The sequence below is a fragment of the Meles meles genome, chromosome 2 (genome assembly GCF_922984935.1).
Source record: "Meles meles chromosome 2, mMelMel3.1 paternal haplotype, whole genome shotgun sequence".
Lineage (NCBI taxonomy): Eukaryota > Metazoa > Chordata > Mammalia > Carnivora > Mustelidae > Meles > Meles meles.
In genome coordinates this window covers 143,283,300-143,305,593 of record NC_060067.1, presented here as the reverse complement: position 1 = coordinate 143,305,593, position 22,294 = coordinate 143,283,300, and the positions used below count along the sequence as shown (strand labels likewise).

At 44.5% G+C, this 22,294-nt stretch overlaps 1 protein-coding gene across 2 annotated transcripts in view; it reads right to left on the bottom strand.

The window, feature by feature from the left end:
- Positions 1 to 22,294, bottom strand: part of GATB (glutamyl-tRNA amidotransferase subunit B) — a 98,649-nt gene that overhangs the window by 31,759 nt on the left and 44,596 nt on the right. For both annotated transcript variants that reach the window (XM_045993536.1, XM_045993544.1), the window contains 4 exons: positions 17,873 to 17,986; positions 15,430 to 15,514; positions 14,724 to 14,768; positions 12,214 to 12,403 (listed from right to left, as the gene is read on the bottom strand). In XM_045993536.1, coding sequence (XP_045849492.1) covers positions 12,214 to 12,403; positions 14,724 to 14,768; positions 15,430 to 15,514; positions 17,873 to 17,986 — 434 coding nt within the window. The remainder of the gene's footprint in view (positions 1 to 12,213; positions 12,404 to 14,723; positions 14,769 to 15,429; positions 15,515 to 17,872; positions 17,987 to 22,294) is intronic.

Below are 22,294 nucleotides of genomic sequence, written 5' to 3'. Positions count from 1 at the left end.
GCGGGAACACATTTTTAGTAGATTTGCCTTGCCTGCTGCCATTCAAATCAAACCACACTTTCCTTGACATTGTCTTTGAAACTTTATACTGTGGGTGAGGTTCTCACCCTTGCCCCTTTCAGAAAACCTTCATTAAGGGAAAGAACTTTCTGGAAAAATAAGATACTGGGAAGAAGTAAGACTTGCAAACAAAAGTGCTCTGAAAGTTTAGCTGTTGTAGATGCCATAAAATATACACGGGCATACAACTTATGCTAAAGTAGAAATTTCATAATAAAAAATCTACATGCCCTTTGTAACAGATACAGTCTCTGGTGACAAGCCTACTGAATAATCCCACAATCATCTCTTGAATCTCTTTTCAAGCCAACGTTACTATTCTGCTCATGCTAAACCAGGGCAAAGGCCGCCTCAGCAGCCAAAGCTTGACTGCAGATAAAGGCAAATGCAGGCAGAATGAAGAGGAAGTTCTGCTTAACTTATGGAAAAGTATTCAAACTTCCACAACAGTACAGCAAACCGCTGGGGAAGTAGAAATCCGCTCTCCGGCCCAAATCAGACGGGCAGAATTCTCTTTGTTCTAACCCAGACAGGCTGGCCTGCTGGTGAAAAGAGCTGTCAGAAGGAGAACTCTTTGCTTTGCCAAGGAAAGGTTTTCAAAATCCACCTAGAAATATTGCAGTCGAATTCCCAGGCTTGGCTGAGTTGCTGGGACGTGATGAATATCTATTCTTCTACCCTTGGGTGGTTTTTTTATTGGATGGATAACATAGCAAGTCAGAGTTCTGTTTGTCTTTTTGTGTCAGTGCTATGAGGAAGCGTCCCTGAGCTGGAACCGTACTTCACTGGCTGGGGGGGAAGGGGGGGCTCAGAACACAATGGTAAGTGGATGTGAAAACCCCTAGCTGTCACGGGGTGAGCGACCAGCAGCAGGGCTGACAGAGGCCGAGCTGCTGCCGCCCAGAGAATGATGGGTCAATGCCAAGTCGCACACAGGCTGCCTGCTCTGGCTCTTTAGATCAGAAGTCCGCCTTGCAAGAAAAAAAAAAAAACCCAGCATTCCAGATATGGTTTCCTTAGTTTTTCTGTGAGATCGGCAACTGCTGGTAAGCTCAGCACGAATCTCAGAAGTCCCTGTCAGACATGACAGTGCAGCCATTTGGTTTTCTCAGGAGAATAGTGAGCTAGTGATTCCCTGACCTGAAAGCTGTAGGAAGAGCCACGCAGAAAGGCCACGCATTAGGGAGCCCCTAACTTCCTTCTAAAAGGCGACATGCAAGTGTCTGACTCAGCACTGACTTCTCCTGCATCAAAAGAGCGGACACTGCAGGTGCACAGCGCGTCACGTCTCCTGGCCAAACGTCGCACTAATTGTTCCCTCAGCCACAGCTGACGCGGCAGGGACAACCGGGCCTGTCTTTCGCATAACACCAGACAGCCTTTACAGCTGTGACCGAGAAGCATCCTTTTCACATTTTAATAAAATTTCCCCACAGCATTCAATTACACCCAGAGTCAATGCCAGGTCAGCCTCCGAGATGCTCACAGGAACCCTCCACCACAGATGGATCTGTGAGTCAGTCAAGGCAGGTGTGAGGCGAGGCGCAGAATCACCCCACCTTCATGGTCTGCCCTGGGAAGGAACCCTGATTCACCCTTGCCTTGGGACCCGGAAGCAGTGTCTTTTTGCATGCTACTGTCTTTTCACAAAGGCTGTCTTGTACGTTCTGCCTTCGGAGATGACAAAACGTCAGAAGGCCATGCAGATGGAACAGGAGTGGGGCTGATTTCTCAACCACTGTTCTGGTTCTAAGTCCCACACCCTTTGAACCTGATGGCAGAGCAGAAATTAGCTGGGCTATATTTAGAAGAACGAAACCTGAGAGAGACAGCTGCCCAGTAGCAGACTCAAGAGAAGAGAAAACCCACAAAGTACCAGTTGAGGAACAGCTGATTACGAGGCAGGGAGTGACCTGGCAGCTAAAGGAACCCCAGATTGGCAATCAGGGCTACTGAAAAAGCTTGCAGGAGTGTATCCAGAATGTGCTCCACACAGAGATAGTGGCCAGCCCTGTGGGGAGTCGCACACGGCTGCTGCTCCTGCAGATGGTATTAACAACGAGAATACGTTTTATTTTATTATTATTATTTTTCCAAGATTTTATTTATTTATTCGAGGTAGAGAGTGAGAGCACAAGCTGGGAGACAGAGGGAAAGAGTGAAGCAGGCTCCCACTGAGCAGGGAGCCTGATGTGGGGGTCGATCCTAGGACCCCGGGATCATGACATGAGCCGAAGGCAGACACTTAACCAACTGAGCCACCCATGCGCCCCACTAGAATACGTTTTAACAACAGCAATAACAGGTGCTAGGCACTGTTCCAAGTGGTTTCTACATTAACTCATTTACACTAACATTAACTCATGTAATTCTTTTTTTTTTTTTTTAAGATGTTATTTATTTGAGCGAGAGCTGTGGGGTGAGGGCCAGAGGGAGAAGCAGACTCTCTGCTGAGCAGAGCTTAACTCGCTGAGCCACCCAAGCGCCCCAACTCCTTTAATTCTTACTAACAATCCTCTGACACTAGCAGAACTCTCTCTTACAGATGAGGACACTGAGGCGTTAATTTGTTCGAGGTTACACAGCAAGAAAGCAGCAGAACGGGGATCTGAACTCTGCGGTCTGTGCTCCTCATCTCCACGTTACACTGCCTCTGGTGAAGAAAAGTTCACGTTGCTGCCTTCCTGGGGACGGAGACTGAGCCCCTAGCAGTGCCAGGCACAATGTGAAGTAACCAGCTCATCAAAAGAATGCCCTTTCCCACCACTTCCATTATTTTATTTGGTACCTGCCAGCTGTTCAAAGGTTCTTCACATATTAAAAATGTTGCAAAGGCCCTTAGCAATTAACTTAGAAATTAGGAGAAAATGGCAGGTTCTCTTTCTGCCTCTGCCAACACACACCTAGACCACCTGGCACTCTCCGCTGTGGCAGGGCACACACCTGCTCCAGATCAGGAAGGCAGACACATACACGCCCCCTGCCCCAGGCCACATGGAGCTTCTGGGGGACGGGATGGTGGCCAGAGTTCCCGGGGCCTCTCTTTTGTGTCCCTTCCACGCCCTCTCCTCACGGAAGGTGAGTACGCCTCAACCAAGACCCTGCCCAATTCTGAAGCACCTTCAGATTCAGACCTTCCAGAACCGCCCCCACTACCGCTCACATGGTCTTGGTATCAAGCAGATGGCACCTTACTGCATTCTAACTCTTCGGATCTGGGGACTTCACGCACTGCATTACACCCAACTGGGCAGGTCGTCCCTGTGGAGGGAGCAGCCGGTTGTACGGCAGACCCCGCACCTGTGGACTGAACAACAGTGGCTTCAACCAGGCGAGGCGCCCATGTGTCATTCTGTGGAGGTACAAACGGGAACTGCACCCAGCTGCCATGTGGCAGGGGCACTGGGGCAAGCGGCCACTGAGCATTTCTGCAAATGTAAGTGGGTCCAGCATCTATCAGTGGGGACTCTGTTGTTCCCTCTTTATTCCTATGGGGTTTGGTCACTGTTACAAAGTGAGAAAAACAATGCAGACCCATTGCCTTTGCGAAAATAACACAGAATGCTAGTGTTGGGGTGGAAATGGAAATTAGATAGGGAGGCCTGGGTGGCGGTTCTAAGGAAAGAAAGCAGAAGTCATGGCGAGATTAAGGACGGATGCATTTCGTGGTGCTGGCTTGGATCTATGGTGAGAACGAGCCTTCCCTCTGCTTTTCATGGAAATAAGTGGCTGTGGAAATCTTGCAGTGAGTGAGCGGGGAAAAAGATTCATCCAAAGGGGTCTTCAGTGGGAAAGAAACTAAAGGAAGTTAATAGGTGGTATGAAAGAGCATAGGAGACATCACTCTCACTTAAGTATGTCAGGAGGAAGCCAAAATCCTGAACCATTATGGCCACTTTCAAGAACATGGAGATCTGGAGAAGCTTGGAAATTGACCTAGAAACACCAAGGGTATGCTCTCTAGTCTGTCTCATAAAATACACAACTAGGAAGGTTTATAGTCCTATTTTGGTCCTCACAGTTTCTACTCCTGGGTCATGCTCTCAATGGGCCTGGAAGCCCCTAAAATCTGAGCAAAACTCTGGTCCCAACAATTTCGCTTGTACTTTGTTCCTAGCAAAGTCGGGAAGTACACACATCTGAGTTTAACTCAGGATACTGGTTCCACACAGAGAGGGTTCACACCTACATTGGCTTAGGCTCATGTGAAAATGAGCTTACATTCTCTGAGACACATGAGCTCTAAGAGGGATGGGAAGGAAACCAATCTGGCAATAAGACTCTTCTCTGGATAATCAGGTGATAAAAGTTGACAGCAGACCAGCATAATTAGAAAACTGTATCTTCAAGAATGGGCCACAAGTAGTATGCTGTCAAGAAATCAATTCTGATCATGATCGCATTTCAACGTGCCTAAAGCCACCACTGTCAGATGGGCCCAACACGGAGGGAACCTGTGCTGGTCAACAGCAGCTTTCGGGCTGCAGCTTAAATACGGCAACAAAGCTTCAACGCAGTGCTTGCTCACTGGTGCCAAGATTTGTCTGAAACCTGAAATAATGTGTTTTAATTGTCCCCAAAAGGGCTTCGGGATGGATGAAGGAGAGAGTCCCCGTGAATCCTCAAGGCTGGGCACTCAGGACTTCACTCCTCCCTGCACTTTTGCTCCAGGGGGCAGGTCCCAGAGGGATCAAATGAATCTGAGCCCAGAGGATCCTCATCTCTGAAAGTTCTCTGTTACTTGCATATGGAACAAACAAACTGCTGGTTTTTCAGAAGTAAAGTTAGAAGATGCATCTTTTATTCAGTTTTACCGGAAAAAAAATATCAGTTACGTTTCTAGTGCATAGACTATAAAAGCACCCATAAGCTGGCAAGCACTGGGTGCAATTTTATAAAATGAAGAATAAAATCAATTTCAAAAATTACACAGAGCTGAAATATGGTGAGCGACGGTGCTGACCAAATGGATTTTCCTTCAGCAGGAGTTAGAAGGCCAGTGCTTTGTTCCTCAGTACGTCTAAGCAGTCTAAAACTAGTCAATATAGTTTCAGACGCCTTTTAAACTATTAGCTTTAAAGTAGTATTACCTAGGAGTACACAGATATTTATCACGGGAAATTGTTTTACAGACCATTCATCCAAACAGAAAACCACGCCATTTCAAGCGCACTAGAAACTCAAAGCAGAACTCTTGGAAAACAATCCATTTAGTAATCAACCACAGACATGATATTTTTTCTGCTTCTTGGTCCCTGGAGACACCTTCACCTTTTTCATGGTGTCAGAAACAAAGGATTATGGCTTGAAATGGGGAATAACCAGCTGGGGAAGCAGAAGTTGTTCAAATGAGATTACACATCTTGAAGCTGAATACAAAGACAGACTGACATGTACGGCAGCACGGGTCACTAACCGGGAGGGTCCCAGTCACATTTTCCCAGGCTCACTGGGGCCATGCTGGATTTTTCTTAGAATTCTCCCCTCCGCAGCCCTCAATGTGTTAGTGGCTATTTGGTGCCCGTGCTCTTCTCCCTGATAACTTATTCTAGCCCCTCTTTCAGCAACGGAGGGTAACAGCACCAGATGCCTTTGCAGGGCCCTCCCAGCTCCCAGGTGTCAGAGGTGGGAGCTAAAATCAAGACTGTCGGTCTCTTAGTCAGTGTTTCAACCCACTGCCCGGCAGGGCTACTTGGGAGAAGGAAGAGCAACATGGAAAACATAAAGCTCTTCTACCTGAAAACAGCACAGCGCGCTGTGACGAGGACAGCAGGCCCTCAAGAAACACTGGATTGGGGATGCCAATTGGTGGCTCAGTTGGTTAAGTGACCACCTCCGGCTCAGGTCATGATCCCAGCGTCCTGAGATCGAGTCCCACATCGGGCTCCTTGCTCAGCAGGGAGCCTGCTTCTCCCTCTGCCTCTGCCTGCCATTCTGTCTGCCTGTGCTCTCTCTCTCTCTGACAAATAAATAAATAAAATCTTAAAAAAAAAAAAAAGAAAAAGAAACACTGGATTGGGAATGCTATGCCATTCTTCCACTAAAATCTTGACAAGACAGATATCTTTCCATTTACCGAATTCATACACAGCTGGCTACCCTGTGAGCTTATATCTGGTCCTTACCAAGTGCCTACCGTGTGCTGGCCATGACATCACTTGACAGGCAAAATCATCCCACAAACCACACAAGCCCCACACATTCTGCCCTCTCATGGAGACCTTTTCAGTGATTCACTCAGAAGGAGCCAAGAACCTATGACAGCAAATTTAAGGAAGAAAACAAAGTTACGGAGGACAGTTTACATCTTTTTTTGTGACTAAAATTTTCTACTTGGAAAATGGATGCAATTTCTCCTTTTCATTGGAGTTGACTGATTTCACTAAATTTAGGAGAAAGCACTTTTTCTTTCTTTATAAGGCAGTCTGACATCTTAAAACCTAATCTGGGTAGTTAAAAGTTTTAAATGAACCAATGAATTGTTTCATGAAGCATTTAGCAGGACTGGGTAAAATATTAGTATTGGAGGCCTGGGTGGCTCAGTCATTTAAGCATCTGCCTTCAGCTTAGGTCATGATCCCGGGGTCCCGGGACTGAGCCCTGCATCAGGCTCCCAGTTCAGTGGGAAGTCGGCTTCTCCCTCTCCCTCTGCCTGACTCATGCTCTCTCTCTCAAATAAATAGTTAAAAAAAAAAACAAAAAAAAACCCAAAGTAAAATAACAAAGAAAACCTCAACCAAAAACAAACCAAAAAACCCCCCCAAACAGTATTAACAAAAGTAAAGATTCTATTTTCTCTATCAAGTGATTCAAAGCAGCAATGAACCTGAAACATACTCCTGTTTGGCCCTGTGGCACATTCTATGTGCAGACAGGCAGAAGAGCTTAGAAACGTAAATAAAGCCTGGGCTCTGAAGTCAGTGCAGACCACTGAACCTGGCGTCCCACAGGCCTGCCTGTTACTTTATGTCCTGCACTCCACCACGGTTGATGTTTCCCCATCTGTAAAATGGGGAGAACAACAATATCGACCTCAAACGGTTGTTGTAAGGGTAAATTAAAAAGTGGCCCATGGATGGAGTGCCTGAGTAGCTCAGTGGGTTAAGCCTCTGCCTTTGGCTCAGGTCGTCTTAGGGTCCTGGGATCGAGCCCCGCATTGGGCTTTCTGCTCAGCGGGGAGCCTGCTTCCCCCACTCTCTCTGCCTGCTGCTCTGCCTACTTGTGATCTCTCTCTCTGTCAAATAAATAATAAATAAAATCTTAAAAAAAAAAAAAAGTGGCCTGTGGGATGTCTGGGTGGCTCAGTTGGTTAAGTGTCCGACTCCTGTTCTCAGTGTTGTGAGTTCAAGCTCCCCACTGGACTCCATGTTAGCCCTGGAGCCTGCTTTAAAAAAAAACGTGCCCCGCCATAAACCACAGAACCTATTGTCAGCGAGCAGCCATGTTCTTGTATTGCTTAAGCAAATGACTACAATTTGTTTGAATTCTCTGAATCAAGTAAGGCAGAGTTTAGGAAGAGATATCCCCACAGATGTTGCTCTGGGATTATCTGCTAAGAAAAATGCACATGTGTATCATCTAGATCATTCTTGTGATCACTCCCGGAATATACTGACTCAGAGAAGGACTTGCTATGCTACTAGAATCTCTTGTTTTTCAGGATCCTAAAACCTGGATCTCAGCTGCTTCATTTCTATTCCTTAAGGCTTACAAATGAGGTCAGCAATCAAGGCAATGTGACACAAGACAGAGAAGCAAGGTTAACTAAATAGGTTGAAGCTTCGGGTGGGGCAAGATACTTTTTATGTCACCAGAGGGAAAAAACAGTAATACAGGTTTTCAGTCAGGAGGAAACTGTCAGGAGGGTTTAAGAGAGAAAACTAGGGGGTGCCTGGGTGGCTCAGTGGGTTAAGCCTCTGCCTTCAGCTCAGGTCATGATCCCAGGGTTCTGGGATCGAGCCCCGCATCGGGCTCTCTGCTCGGCGGAGAGCCTGCTTCCCCCTCTCTCTCTGCCTTCCTCTCTGCCTACTTGTGATCTCTGTCAAATAAATAAAATAAAATCTTAAAAAAAAAAAAAAAAGAGAGAGAGAGAGAGAGAAAACCAGGATGTAGACTGGATTTAATGTCCTAACAAGACCAGTTCAGAAAACAAGAGCCGAGAGGCCAAGTGACGTGCATCTGGACACAGCAGGTGGGGTGGTTAGAGTGGAGATTCCCGTGCTTCTCACCCACAGTTTAATGAGCCAGCTGTCACCCCGTGATCTGCTAGGGGGTAGGAGGGGTTTATGGATCTGACCTTTAGAAATGAGGATGCTTTTATCAGGAATGCTGCTTCTTCCGGGACTTTCATGACTATTGTCATAGTATCACTGATCCGACCATTCACGAATAAATATTCACTGAGTTCCTATTAGGTGCCAGACATTACTGTAAGTGCTAAAATACTAGAGTTCTGTAAACATGGAGCATAAATTACCAATACATAACACGGAGCTTACTGCATTATAAGATGACAAGGCAAACTACAGACTAGAGTTGAATTCTGCGGTTTTTAGTCCGTGTGGGTCAGGCACATGTGTGAGGGTTGGCATGCGCCTTAATGCCTCACAGAATCAGCAGTCGGAAGGCACAGAGCGTGGAGTCGAAGCTCTGCAAAGCACACCTCCACTGCTGTGATTTATTTAATGAATACTCCTGGGCACTCTTTAAATTGAAAGATGGTTCATTAGATTTGTGCATCTGCCCTTCTCAGCAATCTGTTGTGTTTCTGATGAAGGCAGGAAAAAACATGAACATATCATTTTCGGGTCTGAGTAGCTCAGCTTTCAATGATTACAAAGTCATAAAGAGCTCAGGATGCCCACTTTCAGGGAAATAATTTCTCTGAATCACTCTTTTTCCATTGCTACTAAGGTCTCTTTACACTCATTTGGAAATTTCAAGGACTAGCCCTTTAAAAAACAAAAACAAGAACAAAAACAAAAACAAAAACAAAGCTAATTACCTAACACACAATCTGCAAGCTATAAAAATGAGCACATTTTTGCTCCACGTCACTCGGCATCAGGGAAATACAAATCAAAACCACAATGAGATATCACCTCACACCAGTCAGAATGGCTAAAATTAACAAGTCAGGAAATGACAGATGCTGGAGAGGATGTGGAGAAAGGGGAACCCTCCTCCACTGTTGGTGGGAATGCAAGCTGGTGCAACCACTCTGGAAAACAGCATGGAGGTTCCTCAAAATGTTGAAAATAGAACTACCCTATGACCCAGCAATTGCACTACTGGGTATTTACCCTAAAGATACAAACATAGTGATCCGAAGGGGCACGTGTACCCGAATGTTTATAGCAGCAATGTCTATAATAGCCAAACTATGGAAAGAACCTAGATGTCCATCAACAGATGAATGGATAAAGAAGATGTGGTATATATACACAATGGAATACTATGCAGCCATCAAAAGAAATGAAATCATGCCATTTGCGACGACGTGGATGGAACTAGAGCGTATCATGCTTAGTGAAATAAGTCAATCGGAGAAAGACAACTATCATATGATCTCCCTGATATGAGGACATGGAGAAGCAACATGGGGGGGTAGGGGGATAGGAGAAGAATAAATGAAACAAGATGGGATTGGGAGGGAGACAAACCATAAATGACTCTTAATCTCACAAAACAAACTGGGGGTTGCTGGGGGGAGGTGGGATTGGGAGAGGGGGCTATGGACATTGGGGAGGGTAAGTGCTATCATGAGTGCTGTGAAGTGTGTAAAACTGGCGATTCACAGACCTGTATCCCTGGGGATAAAAATACATTATATGTTTATTAAAAAAAAAAATTTGGAAGGGGAGGCGAATCATAAGAGACTATGGACTCTGAAAAACAACCTGAGGGTTTTGAAGGGTCAGGGGTGGGAGGTTGGGGGAACAGGTGGTGGGTAATGGGGAGGGCACGTTTTGCATGGAGCACTGGGTGTTGTGCAAAAAGAATGAATACTGTTACGCTGAAAAAATAAATAAAATGGGAAAAAAAAATGAGCACATTTTTATATGTGCTCTTCATATAACTGGCCCAAAAATCACCTTCAAAACTGGCTCAAAAATCACCTCCTTGTGGAAGTTTTCTCCTTTTGTTCCAATTAAGGTAATCACTAGCTCCCTGGTTAGCTGTGTCTCGTGTGTGTGTGTGTGTGTGTGTGTGTGTGTGTGTGTGTGTGTATTCTTGGAAAACAAAGAAACACCTTTTTTAAAGATCTTTGTCCCCGACTACCTGCCACACAGGAGATGCAAAACAAAAGTTGTGGACTGAACAGATGAAAGACAGGTTCCCCTCATTAGGACCTTAAACTCTGACCCACTCCCTGGGCAAGCTCAGCAAACATTTATTCAAGGCCTCCTGTGAAGGACACAAGAATGGAGCCTGGGACCCAAATATGAACACGAAAATGTCCCTGCCCTCAGAGGACTGACTTTCCCCGAGGAGCCCTCTACCATCATGTGCTCGTCAGGGGCCAAGCGTGACAGTGCTAGAGAGATGCTCTCTGAAGGGAGTGTATGTTTGCAGATAATGCCACGGAGAGAAATAACCATATTCCCGAGAGGAGTTTTTGAAAGGTCTTTTCACCAAGAAACCTGGGTTTTCTTCAGATGCCATCTCCAAGGGCTGCCTCTGTTCACCTGGTAGAAGGCCAAATGAAGACAGATAACTGACATCTTGGAGGCTCCGTCCCAGTCCTCCTGTCCCCTGGGATGGGATCTGGCAGTTATAAAATGTAGGACTGGAATTTAGCATTTAGAATTTAGTACGGAATTGATTTCCAGTGGGCTGGAAATTCATCACACAGTAGGGAAGATAGATAGGACTAAACCTCAGGTGGGTTAAATCAACCCAGGGAAAATGAGTGGTAAGAGGTGTTCTGTCTGAGATGCGAACTGACTTGCGCAGTCGAAGACCTGGCATTAAGCACTGCTGATGTGCCAGACTATGCTGAGGAACAGTGAGAGAGAAGGGGACACAGTCTTGGCCTGCAAGGCGCTGAACAAGTCACACTAAGAAGTGATTAAAATCCATCCATGTGACCATCACAGAGTTCTGACTAAGCTAAGACAGCAACTGGCAGGAGGTGATGGGCAGTGGTCGCCACTGCCCGAAGTATGGAAACCTATCTGGGAGGCCTGCCCAATCATCCCTGGGAGGGAAAAAGGAGTGTTCACGTGAGACTCTCTGGAGAGTTTTTGCCTTAGCTGATTTGTAAAGAGAGAACCTTCCATTCAACACATTCACTTGCCTACCTTGTACCAGAAGCGGCGGGGCTGCTCTCACTGAAGTATAGAAATATGTACGTTCTAACATCCCTAGTTACTATTGGTGAATTAAAATGCAAAAACCCACATTCTGCGCAGACTCTGCTGCTCCAGAAGGTAAGTGTGGCAGATACCCTGTCCCTGAAGCACACAGTGGCAAAACTTCCCACTTCCTCCCCCATAGACAAGCCGAAAACAACTATGACAAAGCCCTACCCTCAGTGACGAGGCTTCACTTTAATGTTGCCATGACAAAGAAAACGGCAAAGCCCCGAGAACTCTGAAAAGAGTGGAAAATCCCTAAGCAGGTCTCAGTGGTGTCAGACTCGCTAACGGCCCCTTATGATGCATCCTCGAGCCTCAAAGGACGACACTTTGAGTCAGAGTTTTCAACATTTCGTGAGGAATAAATGTTTTTCTTCTACCGCTGGAGAAACAGCTGGCTGGCTTTTGAGGACCGAACTTCCTGCCAGACCCTGTCATGGTTCAATACTGCTAGACATTCAGAAACCCTATACATTGATTTTCTTTTGTCCTGCAGACACATGGGAAAACATTCATCCACAACATTTGGATTGTCTTCAAGAAGCCTCCGCGGCTGCTGTGAGCAGCTGTTCATTTCTGCACAGAAGACATGACTGACATGAGATTCTGCTTCATCTTCTGGTTTTATGAGGAGTATTCACCATCAAGGAAAATGAGCAAAGGGTATCGTGCCTTGTTCTTAGAAGCATCTATTGTACAACTGAAGCAACCTGCCTGCTCTCCTCAGAGCTCACCGTAGAGCATTACCCAAACGGCTGAGCTGGGTTTATCGGAGTCTCTGATCAATACCTACCAGTAAGGCGAAGCTGTGTCCTGGCAGCATGCCATACTGTTGAATAAGCCTCTCCCGGGTCTCACTGGGGAGCTCAGGGAGCCGCTCCCGAATCCAGTCAATGTTGATCACTTGCTGTGGGTCCACACCAGGAGGCAGAGACTCAGTGTCATAGAGCAGCAGGGGAGGCAGGTTGGGTTCAGGCATAAACCTAGGCAGGGAGAGGAAATGGGGTCTGACTGAGAAGTATTTGTTTTAATAGGAATAAAAAGACCTTATCATCAATACGAAAGTTTCGTGTTTACATGTCATATTACAATTCCAAATATTTTCTGGGGCACCCAGGTGGCTCAGTCGGTTAAGCATCTGACTTCGCCTCCAGTCATGATCTCAGGGTCCTGGGATGGAGCCCCATGTTGAGCTCCCTGCTCAACAGGGAGTCTGCTTGTCCCTCTTCCTCTGCCCCTCCCCCATCTCATGCTTGCTTGCTCTGTCAAATAAATAAATAAAATAAAACAAAAATCCAAATATTTTCTAATGTCCTATAATACCAACTCTGTTTTCCAGGAACGAGTCTTTGTACAAGTATAGACTTACAGGGCAAGACCACCAGACCTGCCCTCTCCAAGCTTACAAATTATGATGAATGAAAAAGGCACAACACAGTGTTGATGCTACGCTGTGATGTATAATTGTATATACTTACACACACAAAAAAGCATATACTCACAAAGACAAAGGTGGAGAAAAACAGGACCAAATGAGAACAATTTACTTATTAGGGAGAAAAATGACTTTACCTCATTCTAAAATTCTCACTATTTTTAGCAGTATTTGTGAAACAAATGAAAAGTCAAAGAAAAAGAAAACTTTCTTTCTCGAGAAGTGGAAGAAATAGAATTTTGCCTAAAAAAAAATGAAGTGGGGAGGGAAAGATGAGTAAGTGGGGAACAGGGGCTTTTTGGGACAGTGATATTATTCCCTACAACCCTATAATGTTAGACATATGTCATTATACATTTGGTCAGAACCCACAGCTCGTACAACATAAAGAGGCAACCCAATATGTCCTATGGTGAGTGCTGTGAAATGTGTAAACCTGGCAATTCACAGACCTGTACCCCTGGGGCTGATAATACATTATATGTTAATAAAAAATAAAAAAATAAAAAATAAATTAAAAAGAAGGAAACCTAATGTAAACTATGGACTTCGGTTAATAATAAAGTCTTCATTTGTAACAAATGTACCACAATCCATGTGGCATGCCTGTGGAATGTGTGCTCAGAGTTTTCAGCATTTCCTGGGTAATAAATGTGAATCACATGGCAGTGCAGGACGTTATCAGGGTAACCGTGCTGGTGAGGCAGGGTATACGGTATACACCAGGGAGTACATGGGAACTCTCTGCAGCACCACAGCACATGACGTCTTTCCCTCTGCTCCATTCCAGCATTTAACATTTTCTGTCCACCTATGCCTGTCAAAGGGCTTACGCACAAGCAGGATAACGCAGAACAAACGGGGTGCCAGGGTGATAGGTCAGACGTGCACGCAACCCATCACCTCCATGCCAAATCTGTGCTGGGAATCAGTTTGACGTCTGAGAGCAGGAGGAAGCCAAAGGGAGGGTTCCTGAATCCTGCCTATTAATCTGAGGGCTTGAGACAAAGCCACTGGCTGCCCTAACAGTTAACTCCATGCTGAGTGAGAAAGCAGCATAAACAGAGGGATGGGGGCAACACTGGAGAACAAAGAAGTTCTTGGGAAAAACAGATTGAACCCAGATGCTCCCAGTGATGAAAACAACCTTGACTTAGACACACAGGAGAGGGGCCCTTCAGGGGAGAGCCACGCTAAGGGTTTAGGCGCTTCTCTCCCACATCCCAGTGCTACATCGGGTCCCCATGGACAGCAAGAGTTGAGCTTTGCAGAGGAACCAATGACTTTGTTGCTTACGATTTCAATCTTTACAATCTGCAAAACTCAATGGGGAAAAAGTACCAGAGGTTCAAATTACCTTAAGCCTATTATTATTGGCTTTATTTCTGGATCTCATATTAAGTCCAACTTGTTTAATTTTAATCAATTAAATAGGATCACCTGAGTTGTGAAGGGAAATACCATTAATATATGCTCTCTTTTCTCCTTTCTTCTCAAGGATCTTCAGTGTGTTACTGAATTTGTAACTGAATGTAAGAATAAGAACATCCTTGGCCCCATCCTCAACTGCTACCCTCTTAGCTCAATTATAAGAACTCTCACACAGGGGTGAGTCAACAGTGCCTTCCAATAGCTGAATCCCATCAAAGAAGATACGCTGAGGCTACGAGACCAAGAAAACATTCTTTCTTTCAGTATATATATAAAATAGGAAGTCCAGGCTTGCAACATACAAGCCATCATGTGACAATACAACCAGAAAGTGGTGCCTAAAAACCATCCAGGTCCTTATGTTACTCTGCAAGTAGATTTGAAACTGGCCCCGAACCCCACACACATGATGGTATTTTGACAAGAGGAATACCCACCTGTAGTCTTGTTTTCCTTCTTTGTCTCTCATTGGCATGGTGCACCTATGATAGTTAAATAGGAAAACGTTAAACCAACATGGAATGCAGCATGGCCCAGCATATGTGCAAAGGGGAGTTCTCCCTACTAAACAGGGACACAAGCAAATTCAGGCCCTTTGACCTCCTGTGAGAGACACTTAAATGACTACATGAGAAAATATTAATGAAAGAGAAATATATAGAATAATTTTTTTAAAAAAAAGAGAAGAAATTGTTCAATGTTCCCAGCTTCTAACTGGCTCAAATTCTAAGCCTTCCGAGCTTCTGTCAGTCTTCTGTTATAAGCACAAAATCCTCAAAATTCAGAGTCAGTACTTTAGAGTCAAACTTACTAAGACAACATAAAAGGGTACCTCTGTAACCACCCCTACACTTTCTTTACCACTAGCTTGATTTGGAAGAGCTTAAATCTGATAGAATTTAAGGAAGTGAAGATTCCTGCCACAAAATGGATAAGCTGAGTCTGGTTCAGTTTCAACCTCTTACCAGTCCTCCAGGGTATTATATCCCTGTAGTGTACAGTGTTTTCCTAACTCTACTCATGAGAAAAGCATGAGTGCAGACAGGGTAAGTACCTTCTTCAAGGTCATGGGGCTGGTCTGTGGGGAGCCCAGGCTGAGGTCCCACCCAGCTGTGTGTAAGATGCTTGCTAATGCAAACTCACCCCAGCTTGTAGTCAAATGAGCGTGTTTCATTCAGAATTTCACGTCCATTCTCAAGTTCGTGGATTTGTCTCTCAATTTCAGAGTCTAAGAAAAACACAATAATTTACATATTACAGATTTTCATCCAATCAAGCAATAATCCTAAATCTGTCTCAATCTTTAAGTCAAAAATAATCAAGAGAGTTGTTTATAATAATTCTTCCCTTATATGCTATATTCTCTTCTCATTGCAGTCATAGGACGATGGTGGTGGAAGGGGTCTTTTAGGAAGCTCTGCTCCCTCACTTTTGGAGAAAGTTTAGGGTCTCAGTGACCCAGTCCAGTTTACACTCTCGGCAGAAGAAGGGCGAGGACCAGTATCTGGGCCAATGAAACTCCAGATCCAGGATGGCTGCCTATCAAGGGTTTCTAACCAGTGATCCAAGGATAAACCTCACGGGGTTCTGGTACCTCCTTAAATTAGATACAGAATGTGGGTGTGTGTACTTGCACATTTTGTGGAGAGAGTCCAGAAATTTCATAGGGATCCATGACCCCAAATGATTAAGGGCTACAGCTCTATGCCATGCTCCCTCACCACCAAACAAGGCAGACTGTGATCATCAAAACAGCCATAACTATTAAGCTTCTTTCTGAAAGCAGCTTTAGCCTCCCCCTTAACTCCCCATCCCAGCATGTACTTCCCTCATATAAATCCAAACTCTTATCTGAGCTGAGTAGCAGCAGCAAAACTAAAATGTGTCAGTTTTCACTCCCTGTCTCCCCAACTCCAATGCTCTCTTTGACTGAAATCAGATGACTATCAGGCACGATGCAGGGAGAAAAACGGGACGGAAAAATCACGGGCTTGGAGAATTAGGCTATCACGGTAAATCTGCGGTTCTTCCTGTCTGAGTCAGGCCACAGGCAGAATCCATCTCGGGGGTCTCCTTCATAAATCATTAAGAATAAATCTACTTAGGGGTGCCTGGGTGGCTCAGTGGGTTAGGCCTCTGCCTTAGGCTCAGGTCATGATCTCAGGGTCCTGGGATTGAGCCCCGCATCGGGCTCTCTGCTCAGCAGGGAGCCTGCTTCCCTTCCTCTCTCTGCCTGCCTCTCTGCCTATTTGTGATCTTTCTCTCTGTCAAATAAATAAATAAAATCTAAAAAAAAAAAAGAATAAATCTACTTAAAGTCTTGCTGCTTGTTTTTTTAGGTTACCATCACCACCTCTTGGAATAATGAATTCCAGAACACTTACTACCCACAGGGTAAAGTGGAACTTTCTTCCATTTATCCCAAGCTTCCCGAACTTCACAAAAGTGGGCTGTAAAAGTATCCTTGACTCAAACCTTTCGTGGCTTCATAAATGTGGATTGTATCTCCTTTGAGAGACAGAAGAGTCTGCCCTCTTTGCTGTCCATCTACACATGGGAACCTTCCCTTCCCTCCTTTCCCTTATGTAAGTTATCCCCTTAACCATTTTAATGCCCTTTTCCTGAAAATTTGTACATGCAGAGCATCTTCATTGAGGTTGATGACTGCAGGTTCAGGGTAAGATTTTATATAAGACTAGAGAATCTTTCCTATCTTGTTGCTAGTACTTTCCTCAATAAGGCCTAGGGCTCTACTAAACACACAGCAATGCATTCAGCTGTCTTGTGCTCTGTGTGTCCTTGACGGGATGCACTTGAAACTCTCCCTTCCCTCCTTTCTCTCTTCCTCTCTAGATACCTTTGGTTTTAAGGAGTATATTTAGTCTTCTGAGATGTCTTCACAGTCAGCAACCTCTATGGGACTGCCTGCATGTTTATCTTGTTCAACTGTTCTACTTTAATGATTATTATGTATTTGTCAACACATAAATACCCACAGAGCGGACTCCAATAAGACCCAAACTCCATTACACAGACACACGGAATCCATTAGTAAAAACATTAAAAAAGCAGAACACAAGGACCAATTAAGTTAAACTATGGCTAATCTACAATGAATAAACATGACTTTATAAAGTTCACACTGGCCAGAAAGAATGTGGTAGATGGAAAAACAGAGCTATACATGTTACAGCTCCTCCCAGAAAGAGGTGGAGTCTTTTCCTCCTCCCCTTGAATCTGCTCTGAATCAAATGTGTTGGGAGAGATACTGAGCTCTAGAGCTTGGGACTCAAGAAGGCTTGACGCCTCTGCCTTCATCCCTCTGGAACACCCCACTGCCAAACACGAAGGCTAGGCAGCAAATGAAGAAACACGACGTGGAAAGAGAAGCCTAGCAGAGTCCTGGCCCCAAGGCCCCAATGTGTGAGTGAGCTCCTCTTGCACATAGATGAGCTGAGGCAGGATTCAATCTGTAGAACTGCAGAAGCCGAAACGGTTATCATCTAAGGCACTAAGGCTTGGGGTGGCTTATTACAAAGCCATCGGTAACTGATACAAAGAACATTAAACATAAGCTGATGTTCACCTATCGCTTTGGCCAAGAACTTGGCACTGTTGAGATTCTTCACTTCGGTGCGAACCCCCAGAGGCTCTCCAGGATGGTGCACAGATACATTGGCATCGACTCTCAACTGGCCCTCTGGAAGGGGAGAAAAAAGACAGCTCTTTAGAAATTCTTGGAGGCAACATGGTCTTTTTAAGTCTCTAGGCAAGAAGTATCTAATTCCATTTACTGTTTAGCCAGGGACAGCAGCGAGAAGGTGTGGTTAGTCCTGAAGCACATGGCTGGCACTCTGTCCACTTACGAGAATTACAGTCTTAAGGCATCTGAGGTGTGAGTGTACGTGTGTGTGCATGTTTGTGTGCACTTGTGACCAGGCGGGAGAGAGGAGAAATTCTGGATACACCAGCTGGAGAAATGTAATTTCTTTTGTGCCAAACAAGAAAAACAACACTGTTAAAATGGAGAATTACTCTGCAGTTTTATTCCGAGTTTTTATTCAGAGTGTCAGAGCTGGGTTCGGGGAGAAGGGATCAGAAACAATCATCTGAGGGACACCTGGGTGGTTCAGTCGGTTAAGCCTCTGACAAATAAATAAAATCTTTTTTGAAAATTAGGAAAAAGGGGCGCCTGGGTGGCAGTTGGTTAAGTAGTTGCCTTCGGCTCAGGTCACGATTCCAGGGTCCTGGGATTGAGCCCCACATCAGGCTCCCTGCTTAGCAGAGAGCCTGCTTCTTTCTCTCCCTCTGCCTGCTGCCCTGCTTACTTGTGCTCTCTCCCTATCTCTCTGTCAGATAAATAAATCAAATCTTTAAAAAAAATTTAGGAAAAAAAGAGAAAAAGACAAAGAAATGGTCATCTGATAACTACACAGCTTTCCAATGAAATGTGGATTTCCAACAATGATTCCAGGAGATCCATGGAAGTCCTTGAGAATTTACAGCTCAAGGGCAAGAGCCAGAAACCTGGGTTTGTTCCCTCCTCCTTCCTCTGGGTACTATAATAATCTCTTCTTTCCACAAACAGGACTCTGAATTGCTGTAAGACTTTGCCGCAGCAGACAGTGCTCTTATGAAGGAGCAAGGCTTTGGAAGAACTCAGAGGGGGCTGCCCCCCGTCATGGGAGAACCTTCTCTGATCCAGAAACCCCTTTTAGATTAGGAACAATAACCCCCCTAAGGAGGCACGTGGTTTGTGGAGAGGACTAAGAGGTTCTTAAGAGGAGAAAGAGGCAAAATCCTAAGACAAATAGGGAAACGAAGACAAAAATCAATCACATTTTATACCCTACAAAGTAAAGCTCAAATTCTCTGTTCTCCAATTTCATTTACAATGTCTAGAACAGAACAGAAGGAGAAGACCAAATGCTGGACTTTTATTTTCCTAGGTGGGTTTTTACATTTAAAAAGAACCTGACAAACCTGAAGATTCTGATGGGCTGAATAGAGAAATTCATTTTCCAGGATTTCATAGCAAAAGCCTCTTAAAATAATTAAACAGGATAAATACATTCCATGCCAAGAAACTCCATGGTCCCGGTCTCTGTTACTCCCATCCAAAGGCTGAGCTGTGGGGCTCGACCTCCTCCGAGCTTGAGATGCCTGGCTGCCCACCGCCTGCCCTAGTGTCTCTACTTGTTCCCCCAGAACAAAGGAGAAGCTCCCCCACTCTACGGTCCCAAATGCCATCCATGCCGACCGTGAGGGCAAAGGTGCTTTCAGCTCAGAAAGTACTCTATGTCTCTGCATGGACTTCTCAGCATTTTGGACCATTTGTGCTTCCTTGACTCTCAGGAAGTCCCAACTATTCCTGACATCATTAGATTCTTGGTCCAGGAAACCTGGAGTCATCTTCCCTGTCTCTGTTTTCTTTTCCCCTCTATGTCCAAACTGACAACTCGATCCTTCGGTTCTTCTCTTCCAATACCCGTACCTCACACCCGTCACTTCCTCTCTCCGTCCATAGCCGCCACCCTCACTGGAGGGCTCAGAACTTCAGACCAGGTTACAGAACTGCGTCCTTGACTTTTAATACAACAACCCCCCGCCTTGTGCAGCTAGCCACCTCCAGTGTCTACATGACACCTCCACTGGAAGGTCTCACAGACATTTCACTTTCCAGAACTACGTCCTGATTTCCCCTCCAGAAAGCCATTCTTGTCTTCATCTTCCCAGTGGTAGTCCATAGCACCGCCTAGCTCCTCAAGCTTCTTTGAAGACATCCTTGATTTCTTCCTACCCCTTGATTTCCACACTAGCCTGTTAGTAAATCCTGTTATTTCTAAAATCCACCTTGAATCTACTCAGCTTGATCTCTCCATCTTTACGGACATCACCCTATTCAAAACAGCATCATCTTTTCTCTGGACTATTGCAAAAGCTTAACGGGTCCCTTTGCTTCTACTCTTAGTCGTCTGAAATCCACTTTCTACAGAGCAGCCCAAGAGGTTTGTCTGCAACATTAATCAGACTATGTCGTTCCCTTGCTTGAAAGCCCTTCAGTGACTTCCCACTGCACTTGGGATGAAATCCAAACTTCTTACCGTTATTGGTAATCTATCCCTTGCCTACTTTTTTCAGTCTCACTTGATGCCCTAACCCCCTGCCTGTATGCTTTCCCTCCAGTGGCCTTCTGTTACCTACATTACCTCAGAGCATATTCTAACCTTTTCCTCATCTCAGAGACTTTGCCTTAGCTGTTCCCTAGAATGCTCACCGGTAGTTCCATGCTAGCTGCGGCCTGCAGTCATTCTTCAGGTCTCAAATAAATGCCACCTTTTCTGATAGGCCCTCATTCTCCTACATTATTCTTTACCATGGATGGCATCCTTTTTATTTCCTTGAAGGACATACCACTATAATGATTTTATTTATTAATGTATTTGTCTCCCTCATGGATATAAGCTCAAAGTAGCAGGAACAATAATGTCTTTTTCACTGTTGTATTCAGAATCTAGAGCTGCGTCTGGCACAGAGTAACTGTTCAATAAATTAATACCTTGTTGAACAAGCCAAAACTCTGGTATTTTCCTGAGCAATGAGTAAGCAGATTGGTTACTGTCTCACAAAAGGTTTCTGATAAGTTTTAAAGTTCTGTCTGAATAGGATTAATCTATTAAGCTGGAATCATCTGAAAGGCCCATTTAGCTAAAAGGAAAACTTCCAAAGTATGCTGAGCTCTGCTCAACCAAACCTCAATTCTTGGGAAACTTTTTTTTTTTTTAACTTGGAGAACATTGAATTGGACCTCACCTGCTTTTAAAAATGAAACCATCTTTCAGGATTTAGAATTTTAACTAGGATAAGGAATAAAAGCATGAATTTCAGTCTCTCCCAGAGAAGGCCATGCATACTACATAAATGTCTAAGAGGAATCATTTAGTATCCTGCAGTGTTGAAAGACAGCCCACTAGCCCGGATTCAAATATGGTATCAAACATTAACAAAAGACATTCTAGCCAGTGAAGACAAAATACCTTTTAAACAAATTAAGTTAAATTGCCTCAAGTGCACAAAAGCCTTACCAGTCAGGTTTGCTTCGAAGCCATTCTGCAACACTGAGGGAGGGCCCTCATTCACACATCACCAGAATGTTATCAAGCTCCATTTCTACCCTCCAGAAGCAGAGATTTGTAACAGCAAAACTAAAAAACTATACCACTGAGCACAGTGATATGGTGCAGTTACATTTTTTTTTTTTTCTAAAACACATTCACACATCAGAAATACAACATCAGGACAGAAAACTGTTTCTGTAAACAGCAGGGGCCCGAGGACTTAGAGAGGTCTGTTAAGCTATCTCATTCTGATCACTGGATGCTCTCCAGGACTTAAATAACAAGTTCTCTCTCTCTCTCTCTCTCTCTCTCTCTCACACACACACACACACACAAATTCTATTGAATGTATTTCACAAAGCTTATTTATCCAAAATGAGTGGAGGTTCTGTAAAAGTAAAACTATTTTTTAAAATTAATTTTTATTAAATTAAATTAAATTTAAATTTAAATTAATTTTTAAAAGTAAAACTATTTATTATTGCTAATAAAAGCACCAAATGTTTACTGGGTATAGGCAACTTGTCAGGGCCTGTGGTGAATTTTATATACTTTATCACATTCATTCCTTATAATACAGCTTTAGACAAGCCACTTTTAGACATCCTTTATGCATTTCAAACTTAAGATATCCAAAATGGAATTCCAGATTTTCTCGCACAAAGCCATCCCTCCCCCAGTCTTCCCTGTCTCAGTACCCAGGGACACCACACCCAGCTGTCCCAAGTCTACCTCAGGACTTGGATGAATTCCTTTCCTCTTCCTTTTCTTCCTTTCCCCTTCCACGTATGATTACTTGGGGACTCACTTTATAAATGTGGAACATGAAGCTCAGAGAAATCAAGATCCCTTGCCCAGGTTCTTACAACTAGAAGAGGCGGGACAGGGTC